General features: G+C 32.6%; 1 protein-coding gene across 4 annotated transcripts; it reads left to right on the forward strand.

The window, feature by feature from the left end:
• Window positions 1-13,884: 13,884 nt before the first annotated feature.
• On the forward strand, window positions 13,885-23,484 carry LOC141697242 (uncharacterized). 4 transcript variants are annotated; one of them, XM_074501522.1, is made up of 12 exons: window positions 13,886-14,142; window positions 16,011-16,214; window positions 16,300-16,481; window positions 17,164-17,290; window positions 17,826-18,023; window positions 18,624-20,174; window positions 20,521-20,594; window positions 21,265-21,316; window positions 21,445-21,525; window positions 21,612-21,652; window positions 22,512-22,598; window positions 22,723-23,484. In XM_074501522.1, exons 1-12 carry the CDS (start codon window positions 14,050-14,052, stop codon window positions 23,153-23,155), a joined length of 3,123 nt encoding a protein of 1,040 aa, XP_074357623.1. In that variant the 5' UTR covers window positions 13,886-14,049; the 3' UTR covers window positions 23,156-23,484. The 4 variants fall into 4 exon arrangements, with proteins under 4 accessions (XP_074357626.1, XP_074357623.1, XP_074357625.1 ...); XM_074501524.1 differs by having other exon boundaries at window positions 17,826-18,020; XM_074501523.1 differs by having other exon boundaries at window positions 13,887-14,142; window positions 22,726-23,484.
• Window positions 23,485-23,761: the final 277 nt, after the last annotated feature.

Raw genomic sequence — 23,761 nt, forward strand, 5'->3', positions numbered from 1 at the left:
GGGGGTGAATACAGTTAATACAATCAATTCGACAAAGCTTCAACAGGATCATAAAAACTTATTACAATCGTACTATCTCGAAAGAATGAACAAATATCCTTGAGAGCTGCTAGGTTATGTGAAATATATAATAATGTTGCAATGCTTATAGCATGAACCTAATATGTGCTTTATATAGAGCACATCTACCAATGTATAAGGAATCATATTCTATTAACAACAAGGAAACCTATACAATTGCTTTTGAGATAAAGTCCTTCACCGCCTTGAGTTCCTGTTTTCTTTTCCTTCTCAAAGATCAACTGATGTGACAAATACTGATTTTATCATCCGTTGACATCATCATCCGTTGATATCATTATCCATCGATTATCAACATCCGTCGATGTCATCATCATCCGTCGATGCAGTCATCATTTATCGATGTCATAATCATCCGTTGATGCAGTCATCATCCGTCGATGCTTCTGATAGTTTCTGTTTGATATCATCAATTGCTCCTAACAATTTGTCCTACAGAAATAAGAGGTGGCTAAAGAAGGGTTATCTGTGGTCATACAACTAAATGTAGTCCTTAAATAAAGTTTTGAAATAATCATACCAACAAAATTTATAACATGAAAAATAAATGCTGAAAATACCAAATCAGATTTAAATTAAATACTGATAAAGTAAAAACAGTATTTATACCTTGTGAATCTGAAGTCACAATTGGACTCACAGTTAACACTGTGGTTATGACAATTGTTGTTCACCAATCATGAGAACCTCCATTTGAATTGGAGAGGATTTGATCAGGTTATTGTCATGTACCATGATCTCAAACCTTGTTCTTCTTGCAAAGAACCGACACTTGAATGTATTATTAAAAGCTTTCACAGGGTCTTCAGAAAAAACTAAAGAAACCTTTGTATTTCTGTTGGTGTTATAAAGATCTACCTCAGCATGTAGTCTCTTACCAACTAAATGTTGTTTCTGAGTGGTGAGCATAATATCAAGAACTATGTTACTTGATTTTGGCAACATTTGAGAAATAGATTCAAGTGTTTCAGTTGTAAGAAGAAAATTAAGATATAAGATATGTGATTTTGAGATTGAGTGTGGACAACTTTCTTGGACAGAAAAAGAAAGTTTCAAAAGTATGTCCTAAATAGACATTTTAGATAGATAAGTACACTCAAAGATCATAATTTTTCTCATTTTAGAATTAAAACCTTTTCTTAATTTCTTCCGTGAAATCAGTTTCTTCCTGTAATGATTTGCTTAATCTGTACTGAAGTAAACATATGCAACTCAAACAAGGATTAGTTGAACACATGCATTATTGAAAAATTTCTGAAATTAAGCATTCAGTACCAATTAGAATATGAACAGTTATTCGAAGATTAGGCACACAAAACATGTAACAGTCATACAAATATGAAAGCAAGGAAGACAAAAGATATTTTCATTAATATTTAAGAAGAGGCAATGAGTACCCCACTTGTGGCTAACTTCAAACCTATAATTACAATATCGATCAAAGGAATATTTGAATATCTTAAATATTCAATCAAAGTTTGACCATTATCAGTATTTAATCACAACTATCAGGATTTATCAGTCAACACTAGTTTGACCAATATCAGAATTTAACAACTATTGTCAGGATCTATTAGTCAAAATAAGTTTAACTAATATCAGAGCATATACGCATAATCAGTAGTTTAACATGCAGCTATCAGTTAGGATTCATAGAAGTTAATCGCATGTTATCATGGCATCAGAGTTTAACACAATAATCAGTATCTAACAAGTACTGACATGTAATAAGATACCATGCTTCAACTATCAGTAGTTATTTTATTTCTTAATTATCAGAGTTTGAGAAATGTCCAGATATCATTCCCAATTCATTCACCAATCTTGTGAAAGTAGCTTCACAGAGAGGTTTGGTGAATATATATCGGCTAATTGCTGATCTGTTGGAACAAAGACCAATTCCACTGTACCTTCTTCCACATATTCTCTTATGAAATGGTACCTGATGTTGATGTGTTTAGTCATTGAATGCTACACTGAATTTCCTGTCATTGTAATAACACTTTGATTATCACTATATATAGGAATAGCTGAATAGTCTAACCCATAATCCAGTAACTGATTCTTCATCCATAGAATCTGAGCACAACAACTTCTTGCAACAATATATTCAGCTTCTGCAGTTGATGTGGAAATTGACTTTTGTATCTTACTATACCAAGAAACCAATTTACCACCAAGAAATTGGCAGTTTCTAGAAGTGCTTTTCCTGTCTATTTTGCATCTTGCAAAATCAGCATCTGAATATACAGTTAGCTTAAAGTCTGAATCTCTAGGATATTATAATCCCAGATTCATGGTGCCTTTGAGATATTTAAAAATTCTTTTCACAGCTAACAGATGAGTTTCCCTTGGATCGGATTGGAACCTTGCACAGAGACAGGTAGCATACATGATATCAGGTCTACTAGTAGTCAAATATAGGAGTGAGCCAATCATACCTCTGTAGCTAGTTATATTTACTGAAGAACCAATATTTAAATCTAACTGGGCTGCAGTGGCCATGTGAGTTGATGTAGTTGAGCAATCCTGCATTCCAAATCTTTTGAGCAAATTCCTGGTGTATTTGGATTGATTTATGAAGATTCCTTCATCGGTTTGTTTTACTTGTAACCCCGGAAAATAACCCAGTTCTCCAATCATACTCATTCGATACCTAGATTGCATTAGCTTTGCAAATCTCTCACACAGTTTATCATTAGTAGATTTAAAAATGATATCATCGACATATATATTTGTAATAATAACAAGTCCTTGCCATGGTATTTATAAAAGAGAGTTTTGTCAATTGTACCTCTTGTGAAACCACTTTCTAATAGAAATAGATCAAGTGTTTCATACCAGGCCCTTGGAGCTTGTTTCAATCCATAGAGTTCTTTATCCCGTAAGTAGACATGATCTGGATACTTTGGATCAATGAACCCTGGAGGTTGTTCAACATAAACTTCCTCTTCAAGTTCTCCATTTAGAAATGCACTATTTACATCCATTTGGAACACCTTAAACTTCTTGTGAGCAGCATAGGCTAGAAAAATTCTTATTACCTCAAGCCTTGCAACTGGAGCAAAAGTCTCATCATAATCAATGCCTTTTTGCTGTGAATAGCCCTTTGCAACCAGTCTTGATTTGTTTCTTGTAACAATGCCCTCACTGTCAGGTTTATTTCTAAACACCCATTTTGTATCAACAACTGATCTATTCTTTGGTCTTAGCACAAGAGTCCAGACTTTTTTCCTTTAAAATTCATTAAGCTCCTTTTGCATTGCTATAATCCATTCAGCATCTTGAAGAGCTTCTTCTACTTACTTGGGTTCAGTTTGAGATAGAAAAGGATGGTAGAGACATTCATTTTGAGTGGCTATTCTGGTTCTTACACCACTATCAGGGTTTCCAATGATTAAGTCAGGCGTGTGTGACTTAAACCATTTTCTTGTAGATGGAAGTTGACTCCTTGAAGAAGAACCTCCCCCTTGATCCATGAACTCTCTGTTATTTCTTTGACTAGTACCACTATCATGTCCCGATACTCCCCATGAATCAGTGTTCCCATTGTTATGAAATTGAGATGAGAAAGTCTTTTATGCCGGTTCCAGCTGTCTTTTATAGATGCTCTACTAAGTAGACAAACTTCTGATCCATCAGTACTTATGGAGACCCTCGCTTCATACAAATTACCATGTCTTACACCAGTCATTACTATCTTGCCATCAGTCTTACTGACAATTTCACAATGCTCCTCATCGAAGTTCACATGGTAACCTCTGTCATAGATTTGATTCACACTGATCAGATTATGCTTGAGTCCTGCAACCAGAGCTACATTCACAATGATGACATTTCCAATTTTTATTTTTCCATATCCCAAGATTTTTCCTAAGTTGCCATCTCCATAAGAAACACTTGGTCCAGCTTTCTCCTCAAATTCCGATAGCAGGGATTTATAACCAGTCATATGGCCTGAGCATCCACTGTCCAAGCCTAGAGTATTCCTCCTGTTACCCTGCAATCAGTATTTGAAATCAGTTAGTATTTTTAAGGACCCGGACTTACTTGGATCATTTGGCCTTTTTAAGTCTGTTAACATACGTAGCAGAAGACTTCTTATCAGAGTTATGTTAACATCCTTACTATCAGTATTTATACATGCAGAAACAGATTTTGCTTTATTTAAAGAGGGTTTCAGTTTATAATAATCATAATACAAACTGTGATACTCTTTGAATGTATAAATAGAATGTCAAACACTACCACAATAAAAACAAGGACTCTGTGGTTTATATCTAACTGTTCTATTCCTAAACTCTGATTTAGAAGGAACAATATTTTTCTCTTTATTCTTCCTGCAAGAATTAGCAAGATAATTAGTACTACCACAGTTCAAACATGCCTTTCTGGGTGCATTGGGAGGAGTTATATAATTTCCATTCTTATTAACACCTACCTTGCCATTTCTATTTTTCCTAGGCCTTTTCTCCTTTTCTTTCATGTGTAAATCCTTCAGCTTTTGCTTAAGCTGTTTCTGAGTCATTAAACCAAAATTTACTGATTTTATGTGAACTTGTTCACTCTCTTCAGCAAATAAGTTTGATCTAGGTGTTGAGGTTGATCCTACCTCATTAACCGATTTAACAACATCAGCACTTTGATTAAACTTAACGGTCTTCAACTGAACCTTGTACAGTTTGACCTTTGTATCAGTATGTACTTGTTTATTTTTCTCAGTTTCTTTTTCAATTTTCTTATCAAGATTAGATCTATTAGCATATCCTAATCCTGATCCACAATATCCATTCTCTAAAATTTCCTGAGTTAGTCCAAAGTTTAATGACCTCTCTCTCTTTAGCTAACTCCTTTTCTAGATAAGCATGCTTTTCTAACAATTTTTCTTTAACATAAACAATATTATCTCTTTCTTTTTGAATTTCTAGCATGGAAAACAACTCAATTTCTAGGTGATCATTCCTTTTCTTTAACTCAGAGTTTTCACTCTTAATTATAGTATTCTCTAAAGTTTGATCCCTATAAATAACATGAGAGATTTAAGAAATAATCTTAATTCACAGATATCATCAGTATCAAAAGTAGGAGTAGTCTGAGGTACCTTTAATTCAGCATTGTCAGCCTCTGTATCAGCATTTTCCATGAGAGCATATTGTTGTATTTTAAACGCAGCGGAGGCATGGTAAAACACTTTTACACACATAAAATCCAAATAAAAGCATGTAAATCGTGGTAAAAATATAGGGATCGATTACTAACCTTTAATATGCGATCCAAGAGTATCGATCGGAGATCCTTAGCAGCTGCTCCTCAAACGTGAAGCACTCCACCGGTATCCACCAAGAAAACGACGTTAAGGAGGAGGAGGAGGTGGAGAGAATTAGGTTTTTCTAAAAACTTTTGGGTTTTGGGTTAGAATGAAAATAGGGTTTATAACAGTATATTTATAGGCAAAATTTTCAGCTAAAATTTTCCCATAAATATTATTATTATTATCCCATTTATTATTCTCATTAATAATTAAAACACCTTTTAATTATTAATCTTTTTTCTAAACACTTTAGAAATAATTCTCTCTCTTGATTTAATTTTCAAAAATTAAATCCTTTAATTAATAATATTAAGAACTTTTCCTAATTAATTTATAATCAATTAAATCTCATTTAATCAATTATTAAATTTGCCAATTAATTATTTATTTCATAAATAATTAATTATTAGCCATTATTAATTAATTCCTCCACCATTAAATCATTTTCTTTTTATGGTGTGACCCTGTAGGTTCAATATTAAGCCGGTAATAGAAATAAATAATAATAAAACTATTTTATTATTATTTATATAAATTCTCTAATTTATTAAATATGATTAATTAATTAATCACATTTATTCTACATCGTGAGGGATACTTTTCAGCATATCGCGACTATCCGGATAATATGAATTCACTGCTTAGAATACCAAGAACCTATTCAGTGAATAGTTACCGTACAATAAACTCCTTCTACCCTACAATGTCCCGATTAAATACAAGACATGGATCTCGTGTCAAGCCTATCTAATTTAATCACTTGCTTACCATTTACTATGCTTAGTTCTATGCAAATTAGAAACTCCTTTCTAATTTCATTTACTCTGGCCAGAGATTCCTGAACTAGCATAAGTGGATCAGCCTTGAACATTCGCTTCCTTCACTGGAAGGGGTAGATCCTTTATTGATCATACACTATCTTCGTGTACAAATTCCTATACCCAGTAGAGCCCTAATAATTATCTCTGGAGACTAAGAACTAAACCAAAGCATAGTTCAGTGTACACAAGATGACTATGATGACCTCAAGTCTAAGGATACTTGTACAACTATCACTATGTGAACAACTGCTGACACGTGAGTGAACTCCATCAGTTGTTCAGCTGGGCGAGTCATGTTCAGTGAACTTATTCTATAATAAGCACCTACATACTAGCTATAGTGTCACCACACAAATGTCTATGAGAACAGACATCCTTCAGAAAAGAAGCAAGCATAGTATGTACCGATCTCTGCGGATTATTAATTACCAGTTAGTAATCCTACGACTAGGAACTATTTAAGTTTAGAGTTATCATCTTTTAGGTCTCACTATTATGATCTCATCATAATCCATAAAAAGCTTTACTCTAAACTATGGTATATCTTATTTAAACACTTAAATAGATAAAGCCTGTAATAAAAATAAAACAAGTCTTTTATTAATATCAATGAAATCAAAACAGATTACACAGGAAGTTATTCCTAAATCCTAATACATGATTGGACTTAGGACATATTCCTTTCACATAATTGATCCCATCATCTGAATCTAATGAATCATCTCAGTTTTCTTCTTTGAGATCAAGGTTTGTTTCTTCTCAACTTTGTGTTTTCTGCAGTTAGCTGCAAAGTGTCCAATTCCATCACAGTTGTAGCATATTTCCTTTGACTTGTCAAATTTTTCCAGATTTTACTTCTTCTATTATTCCTCTTATCAGAGTTTAAGGAACTGGAACCCTTTCGAGAAAATATTCTTCCTTTTCTTGAAGTTCTTGTAGACCATCTTCTTGAAGCCTTTAACCAATAGAGCAGCCATTTATTCCATGTCTTCATTGTTATCATGATCACTATCAGTATCTGTTTCAATATTAGTATTTGAGTCATCATCAGAGTTTGATGATTCGGTATCTCCCTTCGCAATCATAATTTTTCCTTTGGATAACCTTTTTTCCTAGCTTTCTCCTTTGGCTTCTCTTCAAATTTGAGTGCTACTGCTCTAGACTTGGATTTTTTCCTCTTGCTTCTTTGTTCCATCTCTAGTTCATGAGTTTTCAGTAATCCATAGATCTCATCTAGAGGTGTGTCATTAAGTTAATAGTTATCCCTTATTGATGTGACTTTAAAGTCCCACTTTTCCAGGAGAGCAAGTAGGAACTTCAAGTTTGAGTTCTCTAAATCATAGTCCTTGTCGACAAGAGACAAGCCATTCAGAAGCTTCTGAAATCTGTCATAGATCTCAGTTAATGACTCATTATCTCTTTAGTCAAAGTGCTCATATTCTTGAGTAAGTACCGTCCTCCTGTTCTTCTTGATAGCAGTTGTGCCTTGACACTTTACTTCTAAAGCATCCCATATCTCTTTTGTTGTCTTACATCTAATAACCCTATTGGACATAACACTATCAAGACTGTTGTGCAAGATGTGTCTGACTTTTGCATCCTTCATAATAGATGAAAGATCTTCAGGACAGTAGTCCTTCCTTTCTTTGTCAACCATCTTTTCTGGTTCCTCTACAATGGAAACAACTACCTTCATTGGTTTATGAGGACCATCATAAATCCTGCTTAGATATTCAGGATCTGTGGCTTCCAAGCACATGACCATCCTGACTTTCCAGATTGGATATTCATCTATCTTCAGGATTGGCACCTTGATGGCTTCATACCTACTCATGTTGCTACTAATTTGTGATGTGGCTGGGGGGGTGTGGTGGTGGATTCTGTGGTTCTTCTTTGTTTTCCATTAAGGATTGATTTTCAGATCTTTAACTGTTTGTTCGTCAACAACAAGCTCTGATACCAATTGTTAGGTCCGTATTTAACTGTAGAAGGGGGTGAATACAGTTTATGCAATCAATTCGACAAAGTTTCAACAGAATCAACAGTTTTTATATTGACAGATAAAAAATGATCACAAAAGTACTCTCTCAAAAGGATGAACAAATATCCTTGAGAGCTGTTAGGTTATGTGAATGATATAACAATGTTCACAATACTTATAGCATGAACCTAATATGTGCTTTATATAGAGCACAACTACACAATCAATAAGGAATCCTATACTATTACAATAAGGAAACCGATCCATGTATGATTTCTTCTGAGATAAAAGTCCTTCACCACCTTGAATTCCTGCTTTCCTTTTCCTTCTCGAATATCAACTGAAGTGACAAATCCTAATGACATCATTTGTTGATCATCAAGTACTGATATAAGTACTGATGATGTCACTCTTCAGTAAATACTGGTATAAGTCCAGATATGAACTTCTGATAGTTTCTTGTCCAGATATCATCAATTATATCTAATAGAAATGTTTGTATAGGGTTGTCCATTTAGTATTTATTTTTTGTACAATAGTTGACAAAAAAGAGGGAATGAGTTGATACTTTAATTTAGTTTAGGCGGGGTTTTCTAATCACTTCCCCCCAAAAGCTAATCTATAATTGTATTATATTTAATTCAGCTTTGTTCCACTGATTCAATATTTTAATAGCTACTCCATCCTCTGTGCCCAATTGATATATAGAGATATCTATGAGACGGAGGGAGTAATTTTTAATTCTTGGTTTGGAAGTAATTTTTAATAGATTTGACTAATGTAGGTAATGCAACGTGTACATGTAATACGAGAAATAGTGAATTGTGTCTCAACATGATATATATCCCCCAATTTTGGACCGTTATTCAAACTAAGGGTATTTTGGACAGTTGAGTATGAGTATTTTCTTCATAAAGAAATTAGCTCATTTGTATTAACTAATTCACATGATTTAATTAGCAGGATAATGGCTGTGTCAAATAACTTTATAGCGGGCTAGAGAGCTTGGCTAGTTCATGAAGTTGGTTTTTGGTCAGTTAACGAGAGAATGACTATCACTAAAAAACTAAAAGTACTATTGACATGTACATACATGGTCGATATCCCGTTACTAAAGAAATGAGACAATTGCATTTTACATCCGCTTTGAGCCAAAATCAATAATATATACCTGTTCTCAAAAATTGTAGTTAATATCCTTATCTTTCAGTTCGTATGCAAAATGTACCCCTTTGATAATTACAACTAAAATAATGAGGGGTAAAATAATTATTTAAATATAAAATGAAAATAAATTTTGTAACTATAATTCAAGAAAAGCTAAAAATATTTATAATAATGTATTCTCCCCTAAAATATACACTAAAATAATATTAACGTCAAATAATTAAAAAAATGGTACAACAAATTTAATACTAAAATTTTATACACAATTAAAATTAATATTTAAATATATATATTATAAAAATTAATTTGAGTGGAATTATAATTTTTTTGGAATTAACACCATATAATAAAAATTAAAATTGAAATTACTAGTATGACTCAAAAATTCAAATAAATAAGTAAATAATTCAATTTTTAATACAATTTAAAACATATAAAATATATGTTGATTAACTTTTCAATCCAACATTCCTATTTTTTCTATGTCCAATGAACGAAATTAGGCAGAAGCAGTGTTATTTGTATCGGGTAGAGGGATGCAAACTGCAATTTTTAAAAATAGGTATACAATATTAATTTTGGGACAAATCTAATAGATGTAAAATACAACTCTTTATATAAATATTAGATTTACATCATACACGCATTCTTAATTTAATCCGAAATATGTGCAAATAGCCTAACATAATATAATAGTTCTCTAAAAAAATTATAACAAGGTTTTAATTATAAATTCAAAAAAAGAAGATAAAATACTAGAAATATTAAATTATCATAATATTTATTTATTATTAATTTACTCGTAGCTTTTTTAAATAAATATTAATTTTTCAATAAAATATGTGATTTTTGCATGTTGCATCCTTCTATATAATAGCCCAACATGGATATAAATTAGTGCGACATTTTATTCATGTATTGAAAGTACTAACTTATTCCTGTTTTAATATTTATATAAAAAATGTTGGTAGTGGAAATTGAACTCAATGTTAATGTTGTATTCGCATTCATTGATACACTAGAAAAAAATAGCATGAGTTTTTTTATGTGTTAAAAGTGAAAATGATCAATTGAATTTGAATCTTTTTTCAGTGTGTTATAAAAATAGGTGAATTAGGCCAATTCATATTGACGAATTATGATATTGACAAGTATTGATATCTTATAAAACTAACACTTTGTTCAATAGATTATAAACAAAGGATATCGGTAAACAAATGACATAATGAATTATTACATTGACAATGATATAATATCAACCTAACTTTAACTTTGAAAAACTATCATTTTTTCACTAAAATCAACTTATATTAACAGTAGTGCAAATTTTACTTTGTTGAATATTCCGATTGCAAGTTTTTGCAACTTTAGTTACCCATTTTAATCTTTTAAAGTGAGCATGTTATTTTTAAGTTAGTAGTGACTTCAGTAATATAATAGCTCATTACTCATAGTTTACTTAACCAAAATTCAAAATTTTTGCTCAACTCTGCATTCAACGTATATATTGATTTTTAGTTTACTTTTTGTGAACATGTTAACGACATTCTCCAGATTAAATTTAAACTTTTCATTACAAACGTACACTGACTAACTTGCTTGTATTCTTCAGTAGATATAAATTACACGACACAAACAAGAAAAAATATAATTTGCATAATGAGCTACATTGTGTAAGTTAATAATGTCTTTTATAAAAATAATATACATTGATAAACAATCAACTTGTAATTGATATACGTTCCACATGTACAATATTTACCAATTAAATAACCAAAAATATCATAATTGCAATGCACAAAAAACTCTATAAAATGACCCGTGCCTCGCACAAGTTATTATTCTAGTTTAATCTAGTTATTTAACACTACAACAAAACTAATAACATAACAATTCATGCAATAATATAAAACTACAAATACCTTATTTCACATATTTGAAATTTGAAGAGAATTAAATCATCCCGAATGTGACAATTTATGCAATATCTACTACAATGTTACTTTTTATAAAAATGATGCATTCTAATATAGAATTATAATTATAGTGTAAATAAATAAATTATATCATACTAGCGAAAATATATATTTTAAAATAACATTACTTTTCTACATGAGGGCACGTGCACATACGTGGTTGATATTCAATTATAAAATAAATATAACAAGAATTTAATTATAACTTTTAAAATATAAAAATATAAAATACTAGAAATTTTAAATTATCAATATTTTCATTTACTATTAATTTATTCGTAGCTTTTTAAATAAATATTAAATTTTTACTAAATATGTGATTGTTGCATGTTCCATTAACCGATTATTTAATACTAAAATAAACTAAAAACTAATAATATAACAACTCATGCAATCATACAACTATAAATATATTATTTGGCATATTTAAATATAACTAGCATAATAACACGTGCGAGACACAGACCTTTTTTTAGCAATATCAGAGCGGTATATAAAATTCTTGAAATGTTAGCTTTTTGCGGTTAAAAAGTAACATATGTAATTCCTAATTATTAAACTAAAGTGAACAAAAAAATAGCAATGGAAGTAGTTTAGGCTCGATAATTATTTAGACGCTTAACTGATGGTTTATTGTGATACATTTATTCACCTTATTTTTTCAGGATTTGACCATTCTGGTGATAATATATATTTTTATTGTATGTGATATGTGAGTTAAATATATTGTTGTGTATTCCAATATGCGATGAATTTTTTTTGCATAGGAAGTAAAAGATGTTTCAACCAAATTTCTCATGTTGAAGTATCAATATTATGTTTTTAAATTCCACACGACAATGTTTATTTAGCAAATATAGTCATACCTACTATTTACTACTATTTATTTATGCATGAGACATACACTTTACAATATGTCATTGTGTGCATGAGTGGTGTTGGTGTTAGATCACATATTATTTTGTAATATAGACAGTAATGTAGTGTTATTTTAATTGTTATTCATTTTGTCCGTGAATGATTTCAACCTTTTTTCATATACAAATTCAAAAATTATGTATTGAATTTATATGCCAAACTTTTTTAAATTCGAAATAAATTCATAAATATTAGTAATTAAATTTATAATCTTTTAATGTTATTATGAAATAAATAGTACGATAATTTCTTTGATAAAAATAATTATTTTTTTATTTTTAACTTATAATAGATCGAATAAAATCATATTATTAGTATTTACAAAAGTTTTATTCATATATTGAAATTCACCATTAAACTGTTTCTTACCAAATAAATAATTACAAGAAATACTGTGTTTCATTCACATACTATAATATATATATATATATAATTTTAATTATATGAAAAATATTCAATTTACATTTTAAATAAATTATTGATATAAATCAATACATTTTTCAAATTATTTATCTGCTAGATTTTTTTTATAAAATAAAAAAAAACTAATTTTGTATGAAAAATAAATTAGAATTTAAAATTTGCTCTTTAAAAATTCACCGTTAATAAAAAAAGTCATTTTCACATTGTTTAAATTTTGATATTCATGTACAAATTATTTTAACAAAGCGGAATTTGGAAAAAAAAGTTGGGTGGATACAAAGCCCGTTAATTTACTCGATCGTGCGATAATCTGGACAAAATACCGAGTACTTTTGAAAAATCGGGTCAGTTAGCAATTTTAATATACGTTATTTATTGATTTGGCCTTATAAATTTTTTTAACACATTGATACACGTGGATGTACGAAGAATAGATATATAAATAGATAGCATGATAAATGATTTTTTTATAATTAACTATTCAAATTATCTACTAATTATGTTTGAAGTGAAAAATAAAATGACTTATTATATACGACACTCACATATTATGTGTATTATTAATAACATACGTGACAATATGGTATATATACATGAATATGTATTTGTGAATGTACATGCTCGAGTTTGATTTCAATCAACAACACATTTTTTAACTAAATTTTAGATATAAGGGCAAATTAATCATTACAACTGAATAAAATATCTTACGAATTTTATACTAATGTTGGTATATTATACAGATAAAGGAAGGATTAAATCATATTCAGTGCGACAATTTATATATTAGATGTTACTTTTCATAAAAATGATATAATATTATAATTATAATTTAAATAAAAATTATACTATAATATCATGGAAAAGTTTTATATTTTATAACAAAAATCCTCAACTTACATTCCTTTTTAGATTAAGCACTTAACTCCTCGAGTTTGGGGAATTTAAATCGATTTTCTATTAAATGTACCTCGTAACAATTCCATCAATAAAAATATACAAAAATCATAAAATTTAATATTTATTATATATTTTTGAGCACACATTAAAAAAGACCGTTTTACATTTATGCTCCCGCGGTTTATAACAGTAAAAGGTAAATATGACAACGAGGACGTAAAACAGAGGGGGTGTACACGTGTAAGGTTACACGTCCACCAAAACAAGTCAATCCAGCATATAAAAATGAGTCACCACCGTCAGCTGTCAGGTCATAACTGTCACTCACTGAAATTCCCAAATTTCACACTCTCATTTCTCTAGGGTTTTAAACAGTCTTCAATTCACTCAATTAAGTGAGTGATTTTCATAATTTAAGTAGCAGATCTACAATTATTCACAATTAGAGTCCGCAAATCATTATACGTTTCCATGGAGAAGGAGCTCGCTCAGAAGCTTCGAGAAGCTGGAAATAAGCTGGAGCGCTGTTCGACTGATGTCGATCAGCTTCTGTCTCTTCTCGACGTAAAATTCTTCTAGATCTACTCAATTTTCAAGCTTTATGTTTGTTTTGTTTATATTCATGTATTTTAATTGTTTGTTTAACTGTGTGTTTGCTTGTTTCAATTTGAATAATTTGATGTTTTGTGTATGTATAATTGCATCAATTTGAATTGTTTAGCTCTTGTTTCACTATGTGTGTGTGTGTGTGGAATTGTTCAGCTGTTGTTACACTATGTCTGTATGTGTGTCGTAATATGACTTATTTAACTGTTTCACTATATTTATGTATGTCTATGTGTGTGTGTATTGGTTTATGTGAATTGCTTTTGTTAAGATATGATTTGTGTGTGATGTGAATTTATGTAGAAATTTTGTGAGCTACTATCCGTTATCTTTGAATTATATGATTAGGTTTTGGGAGTATGAATTGATGTATATAGAAAGATTTGTCTGCGCTGTTTTAATTGGGGTTTTTTTGTTCTATACTGATATTTTTATTGGTACTTGCATAATTTATGCCCTAAATGCCTACTACTTGTTGAGGACGGGCTGATATACTGATTTTGGAAAACTTGGTCTTATTAACCACTTAAGTTTTTAATTATTTCGCTCTTTTTGTTTATTTCCATATGTGTATGTTAAACTGTTGTTTCACTAGCCACTATATATCTAATCAGTCAACTGTTTATGTCCTTTAAATTTTGAAGATCTTGTTTCTCCTTTCGGATATTGTTGTTTTACTATCCCAATCTTTTTGTTGTTTGAATTACCTTAGTAAGTTTGGGGATTATTAATTCTTTATCTAGATCTTTCAACTTGGTTTTAAGCCCTAGATTTACTTCTGAATGATTCAACTCTTATTTTTGTTCATATAATATATGGATATGGTACGTAACTTTTGGTTATTTTAAATATGCTTTGATTTATTTTTGTTGCAATGTCCTTTGAATTTTCAGTAGTTGGGATTTTTCTGTGTTACTACCTCCATCTTTAAGTTCTTTGGACAAAATGGGTAGGGTTTCTCCTTTTTGTTTTTTTTAACTGATACAGATAGAGATTTTTTATTTGTGCAACTTTAATTATATTTTTTTGGGTTAGTATCTTTTACTTTTATTGGTACTTTCTCCTTTTGTTATCTAGATGATTAAACCAGTATATTTTATTCTGGGAGATGTGTTGTCTACACATGCTCTATTTTTACCCAGACTTTGTTGAACATGTCCAACCGGGACACGTGCAATTGTTGGACTCAGCAATATTTTAATTTGCCTCCCAAAATAGTGTCTTAAGTGTCCAAATCCATGTTTGACTGTCGGAAACGGTCACACGGAGATAGGAGGTGAAATAAGGAATTGTGGATACTAGAGACACTTGATTTTTGATCATACATTCTTTTTGATTATTATGCCAGTGGATTCCGGTCACTGATGTATATTTAAATTGTCGTTGACCCCCATATGCCAATGAGGTCGTCTACTACCTTAACTTGTCAGGGTTTTCAAGGACTTTTGCTCTGCCCTATTGAATCAAAGGCACCACCCAAGAAACATATAGGCAGTTTCTCGATTGTAAACTTTTTAGTACATATGTATTTATGTATGTATGTATGTATATGCGTATATTAATGTGTACTATACACCAACTTCTTTATCTCATTTCATTTGCAAGCATAATTTCATGATCTATGCGGTGTCACTTTTGTATTCTGATCTGCCGGCATAGATAATTATGAAAGAATTAGAAAGCAGTTAAAAGTATCTCAAAATATAACAGAAACTCTAATGCATATTCCTTCTTTGTTCCGAGCTCAATCAAATTTCCCTGACACTTCAAACATGCTTATATCGTTAATTTGTCTAATGCTTTATACGGTTCTTACGTTCCTTTAGGAAATTGAGAATCTACTTGAAAAGGTAGATCAGTCGCCTTCAGAATCGATACAAGATGGTTATTCTAAATTAATGAAAGCGCTGCTGGCTGAAAGACTCCTAAAACACACGGATGCTGATGTTCAGGTTTCAGTTGCATCGTGCATCAGTGAGATTACTAGAATAACTGCCCCAGAAGCCCCATATGGAGATGACCAGATGAAGGTATCTACATTTTTCTAAAATTCTTCTGTGGTTCTATGTTCATCACATTCCTAATTCTTAGGCCCTTTATGTTTATGGCATGCAGGAAGTATTTCAGCTGATTGTATCGTCATTTGCAGACTTGTCTAACAAGGCAAGCCGATCGTATGACAAACGGGCCTCTATTCTTGAAACAGTTGCGAAAATCAGGTCATGTGTTGTTATGCTAGACCTGGAATGTGATAGGCTTATCGCTGAGATGTTTCAGCACTTCATAAGCTCCATAAGGTATTTGTGCTTATCAAAGTCCCCTGGCAAAGGTCTCTAGGTATAGATGATAGTGCCATTAGGGTCATAATACTACACTTGCCATACTTGGAGCTGCTTTGTTAACTACAGTATTGCATTGGTCATTTTTATGATCACCTCTTTATTTCATTGCTATATATAATCTTAGTTATCAGCATCAAAAATGTTAATATATTCAGCTTGAGTTTTAATGATTTTTTAATGCCATTCACCAAAAACGTTAACCAAAGCTACACGTGCCTATGTGATTCGATACTACGGGCGTTAAAACTCTTGTTTGTTATCAACATGTTTGACAATGAAATAAATAAACGATTTCCAATATTATTGTTAATTTTGATATTAATATTGATATTGTGAGTTTGTATTTTTTTATATGTAATATATCCACCTAGATTTTGTCTACACTTGAGTATCCATTACACCTTTGGCTTTTGAACTTCCTTTCTTTTGTTAGACTTTTTTCTGACATGGTTGTTATAATGAACTGCGCATGCTCTGATGGTGACTTGAAGTAATAAAGCTCCTTACTGTCAAGTGTCAATTTACAATGTAAAATTTGACCGGTATAGCAGCACATTAGCTAAAAGTTGATAAGGGTATATGTTGTTCACTTTCTTTGACAGCTTAGGCTTACAATTGTTTTCACTAATTATTTCAGGGATGATCATCCGAAAATTATCTTCGAATCCATGGAAACAATAATGACAGTGGTACTTGAAGAAAGTGAAGATGTTCCCGTTGAGCTTTTGATGCCTATACTGACTAGTCTAAGAAAGGAAAATGAGGTAAGCAACTATTTGATGCATCTTAAAATTTAATATGAAGATCTGCGACGAAATTATCTATTCCTGCTTCACCTTGTAAGGAATGTTCTCCATGTTGTTTCGGACATCGCGACATCTGCATTATCCTTTTTTAAAGATTATATAAATTGGGAAATGAATTTAAATTGATAGTTGAAGTTAGTTAAAGTGTGTTTTTCAGACTGTTACACTCTTGGTTATTAGACGCGCATTTTGCAGTGAAGCACATAGAGCCATCTGGAAACATAAGCGCTGCGCACAAATGCGACCTGCATGCTTCATTGAAGCAAAACCCATAATTTATCAAGTCTCAACACATGTACACATAATGTATAGGTGCTAAAAGTGATACAGCTCATAAAGAAAAATTGCAATAAAAAGCAATATGTGATAGATGTAAATATATATGTAGATGTTAAAATAACTCAGCTTATAAATATTAGTAGAATTTAAATGGATGCTTGTGATCTATGCATTTCTACTGACAATCGCTAATTATCATACTTTTTTCTTGTAGGAAATTCCAACCATTGCTCGTAAGTTGGGGGAGGGTGTGTTCGCAAAGTGTGCAGTCAAGCTTAAGTCTTTTCTTCAACAAGCTGTAGAATTCTCGGGTCTTTCTTTAGATGGTTATAGTAAAATTGTTGCTACCATATGCAATGGATCAAATGGTGAGGTTGAGCTCGACAATGTCAATGTTTCAGAAGACCAGGTGGTTTGTATTTAATGCAGTTTCTATTTAATATAAAATCCTCTCGAAATAGACTCTATCTTATTTTGAATTTATTGTCTAGGCAAGTTTTCTTGTCATTTTTTACTTTCTATTATCGTGGGTTCTAAAAATGAAGGATTATATGTAGTTGGGCTGTAATTGCAGTTGTTTGTAATATATATTCTTGCATCTCTATGCCCAATTCTTTCTTCTAATTTGTTGGGTTTTCATGTTTTTTTTGTCTATGGGTGGGGTGTTAAAGAGTTAATTTAGGTTACAGTTGAATTGAGGGGCCGGCTGGGTGTGGTAGCATTATTCAGTGTGTATAGTTGTGTTGCCGCTTTTAGAATGATGAGATCAAAGTGGCCCTGGATCAAAAATTCAAAATACATTGCTGCTTTTTTCCTAATTTGTTTTACTGGGTTGAGAAATGTCATTACTTAGAACTCATCCCTATTGGATGATGTCATTTCCTACATCCTTCCATTTCAATCTGTCTGCATCTGTATGTCTACACATGCACAGATAATTCAATACCTGAAATTCATCTTTCAGGCTGGAGAGATAAAATTAACTACTACATCTTCTAATGTGATAATGCAGGTTCCTCAAGATGTCTCTGTGAAGTCAATTAATAGTAATGGAGTGACAGATACTGATGGAGAAAGTTTAAATGCTTCTGACATGCTAAAGAAGCCCGACGAGGGCAGTCTCAGTGCGAAGCCTTTGGATATGAATACGGAGAAGGTGGACAAGGATGATTTAGATACTGAAAGCTTGGTCAAAGTAGATGCTAAGCAAGAAGGAACTGCAAAGAGAGGAGAAAGCAAACCTTGCTCTACAAAAGCTTCTGAACCTTCTTGTATTGACAGTGACAAAGAAGCTGAGGATATCTGTCAGAAGGCAAGTGACAAAGAAACTGATGGGTTACCAGTCCTTCGCAAGGATACCCATGATCTGTTGGATGGGGATTCACGTGCGTCTCTAGATAAAGAAGAGCCACCACTTCCTTCACCTGAAATGTTGGATGGTGAAGTTAATGTATCTTCCTTGTCTCCAAACAACAGTGTCCCTGAAAAGAGTCCTTCAAAGATGGCTGGTGTGTCAATGGAGAAAGATGCCTTGGCTCAAGAACTTGCATCAGTGGATTCTGCTCTTGAAAAAGCAATTGATGGAACGAACGGTATGGAAATTGAACCGGAAAGGCACCCGGAAAAGAAAAAACTGAATTTGGCTCAAGAAGATTCACTGTCAATGGACAGTGCTCCAGCAGAGGCAGCTGATGTTAACACTGACTCAGAAATTAAGCCACCCGAAAAGAAAGAAAACTTTAGTCAAGAACATGAGTCATCTAAGAATATACGCGCAGCAGCGGCAGACGGGGACAGTGATTTGGAAATTAATGCCGAAGAGCTTCCTATGAAAAATAAAGGGGATTCAGGCCAAGAAGATGAACTTTCTGAGGAAGTTATTTCCCCAAAATTATCAGATAGAAGTGGTGATTCGGATAAGCAGTCTGGTAAGGAAAAAGTAAATTTATTGCAAGATGTAGAACCTGTTTCGCCGAAGGTAGATGATGAACTCAGTGATTTTAAAGATAAACCAAGAAGGCGACCTGGAAAAAAAGCTCTTCGTACCAAGAAGGCAACTTCTTCCGTTATGAAGGGGGATGTGCTCAAGGGAAAAGGTAAATCCAAAATTGCTGCCGAGGAGAATAGTGACAAAGAGGAAGAACCGACACAGTCTTCCGAGGAGGGGGATTTTCGCGAGTCAGGGACAAAGCCTTTAGTGCAATCAGGTAAGGAGATAACAAGTGGCCGCAGGGGAGCACCGAAGAAGTCTGATAAGGTGGATGTGCGGGAGACAAACCTGTCAAATAAAAAGCATGAAACAACCAACGAGGGAAATGGAAGCGACTTGCAGGCAGATGAGAATGAAAGCGGCTCCGAGACAAAGGCATTGCTGCAATCAGGCAAGGAGGATACCAGCATACCCGTGGGACAACCCCTGAAAAAGTTGGGTAAGGGGCATGTGTCAGAGGCGAAGCTTTCAGGTAAGAAGGAAGACAAAACCAATGTGAAAAAAGATTCTCCACAGAATGATTATAGCAAAAGGACTGTGCACTCCAAGAGGAAGCGAACACCTCAAGAAAAGGTCCTCCTTCAAAGCTATCATATGTTATATAATATATGGTATAGAGGTTCTGTTAATTTTGTTTTTGTTTTGAATAAAAACTGAAACTAAACCATTTAATCGTTTTTTCGTCCGGTGTATCTTTCCAGTTAACCTTTTATTTTCAGTTTTTTCTGCTTACCAGTAGCTCTTGGGCCTATTTCCTGATAAGGAAAAAGTATTTTTTCCATGCTACTGTACGTGTCGGCTATGGAAATGGTTTTCTTGATCTTTCAGGCTATATAAATGGTTTTCTCGATCTTGATGTCTGTTTAAAATGCTTTGTCAGTTCTTCTGCTAAATAATCCCCCGTTCTGGTTTCATTTAGGTTTCCGGAGACATAGAATATGGTGCCAACCTAGTTGGTTCGAAAGTGAAAATATGGTGGCCAGACGACAAACAGTAAGTAATTAACTTTTGTAGTAAAACAGGTACATTATTAGCAAAGTATATTGCCTTCAATTTTAGTTTCCTTGTCCTACACCTATAACCTAACTTGACCTTAGGACTTACTCCTCGAGCAGGGATGAAATTAATCTCCAACGACCTCTGACAGTGCCTAGTAGTTTCTTTAAGAAAAATAAAAACAGGCTATTTTGTTAATTAATTGGAATGAATACAGTATGCGGTGCAGATGTTTGTACACATATGTTTACTAGATTGCAGTGCGATAAATCCAACTTATGTTATTATTTTTTTTTGAGACAACTTGCATCATATATGTATGGAGATACAACCTGACTCATTACATCCTTGGATTTATTATTTCTGCAAATGAATTCATACGACTGCCGTTTCTGAAAGTTGGAATTATTTGTTTGACTTAAAGCTAAGTATGCAGGTCTCTAGGAAAAAAAACCGAGTATGTGGGTGTAACTATGTAGATGAACTGAATGAGTAGGTTCATCTATCTAGGAAAGATAAGGCTGAGTATGTAGGTGTAACTATGTAGATGAACCGAATTAGTAGGTTCATCTATATACTTACACCTACCAATTTGGTTCTCATAACTACTATCAGAAATGATTGTCCATATCACCATGTACAAAACGGCTAATTAATATTTGTGCAGGTACTATGAAGGTATTATTGAATCATTTGATATTAAGAAGAAGAAACACAAGGTAAGAGTCCAGTAAATGAATTTGAGCTGTTTGGTTTATTACCATGTTTTCTTGAAGTTGCCTTTTTGTCTGGTTTACGTTGACTGGTTACTCGTTCCTTTCCTTTTATAAAAATTATCCTAATATAGGTATCATATACTGATGGCGACGAAGAAGTGCTATTTTTGCAAAAGGAGAAGTGGGAATTTGCTGATGATGCAACAGTGCAGGTGATTTAGTGGATATTACATGTGTTGTTTTATTTTTATTTTTTAAATTTATGGCTACAAAACTTTAATGGTGGACTACATGGCAGGAGGAAGCGACTGAAGATTCTAATAGTTCTTCTGCGAAATTGTAAGTATTTCATTGTTAGCTAACTTATAAACTTTAGTATTTTGCTTATCAGGGATATTAGTTGAATCTGAGTGCTTACAGTCCAGATTGCGTCTGTGCTATTGATTTTTCTTCAGTGTTTACTTATTGGTGCTACCCAGCAGGTCTAAACATAAAGCAGGCTATTTATATGAGAAGTAACCAGGATTAATCAGCTTATGAACAGTTATTTTTACTGTTTGCATTGTTCTTCTGACTAACCTGTGACAACACGATGTTGCTTTTGTAAAATAAACTGTTAATACAAAGAAATATGTAAGAGTTCGTGGTTTATTACGTTCTCAACACAAAGTAAACCTATTAGCAAAGGCTAATATGAGGTTCACCACCACTAGAAACGGGCCTTTATGGGTAAATAGGTAATTCAAATACTATTAGTATTATTAGTCCTGGGCCTCTTGGCATATATAGACGTTCAATTAACTTTTTCTGTTTAATCTGCTTTATGTAGATTTTCTCCTTTTCAAGTAAATATTTAATAACATTGAAGCAGCTTTCTATAGCCTCTGACTTATTTATTGATAGGACTTGGGAGAGTAGCTGACTAGTAGATCCTTATGACTGCCACAGTAGAACATGAACTGTAGGTGGATTGGTTTTTTTTTTTTTTAATTTTTCGCGTGTGTTATATATTCTCCAGACCTTTTCCGAATGGTGTTGCTTTTGCTAAGCAGATATATTTTAGAAACGTCCACAAATGCTGTTGTTTTGTCGATGCTCTTGACTCTGTGTGGTTCGTAAGAGTGTGTTTGTTTCTGCCTTCGTGAATACAGTTACATTTTTAATTTTGTATTAATTATGTCCTTTCTCTTGCGACCAGACGTAGTTTGAAGAAAGCTAAAAGGAATCCGGAGCAATCATCAAAGCAATCATCAAAGAAAAAACAAATGGGTGCATCATCTAGAAGGTTGGGTGGATCACCTAGAATGTTTGTTCGTCATCATAATCATTTTGAATTTGTATTCTATTATGCCGTTAGTTAAAGATAAGATTGACATGTGCTTTAAATATGTAACTGCGGTTTTTTGTAGCAGACATGAAGCTGCTGCTACGAACACTGAAAAGCGCAAAGTTACTAAATCTGGTGGAAAAGATGATAGTAAATTTAAGACCACTGGTGGATCTGAAGACAACTCGGAAAGTGATTATCGATCTATGGATGATGGGCCGGGGCCAGCTAGTAAATCAAAAGAGATTGAGATCAAAGCCAAGTCTAAGCCTGAAACTCCAAAATCTGTTACCAAGAGCAAGGGTAAATCACCCCAAAGTGGCAACTCAGCTAAGGGCACGGGGAAAGCAAATTCTAGTTTGTCAAAGCCAAAAGAAAGTAGTAATTTGAAGGAAAAGTTATCTGGCTCTGGCAAAGCACCAGAAACCACCGAAGGGAAGTCAGCCAATACATCCAAGGCTAGAAAAAGTGGGGGAAAGAGTGGAAAGAAACGGTTAAGAGGATTATATGGTTGAGGCTGGTGCAGCTACTCTGTATTTATCTTGTTGCCCATCTTTTGCAGATGTCTGTATCTTAGTTTAAACGACGATATACCTGTAGTGTACTATTGTATTTGGTGATCGTGTGCTTACTCCTAGTCAGTAATAGTTTTGCTTGGTGGTTACCATCTATCAAGTTTATGGATGTAGGAGTATGGCAGTCAAGTATATTATTGTTTCAGTTGGAGATATGTATCTTTAATATTTAAAAACTTTTGGACTAGGAAGAACTATAGGTAGGGTTTAGCAAAAACCAAGGATAGCTATGTTTTGTTTTTATAACTTAATAGACATGTTGAAGATCAGATTATGAGTTGAAAAAGTTTCAGCTAGGGAGCTTACATATGCTGTTTTCTTTTTTGTTTTTTCTTTAATTAATTTCCAGTGTTGATTTTATTGTATGTCTAGTTGTATGTAATTGTTGCTGTTTTTAACCAAAAAGGATGTAGATATATCTTCTGCGGTGCGAAAATTAACAAATTTTCGAAGGAAGAATTAGGGAATAAAGGCCTCAAATGTCACTTTTTTGATTCAAATGGCCTCAATGTCATTTTCTGAATAATTGACTCCAAATGTCTCTCT

This window comes from Apium graveolens, chromosome 11, assembly GCF_009905375.1.
Source record: "Apium graveolens cultivar Ventura chromosome 11, ASM990537v1, whole genome shotgun sequence".
NCBI lineage: Eukaryota > Viridiplantae > Streptophyta > Magnoliopsida > Apiales > Apiaceae > Apium > Apium graveolens.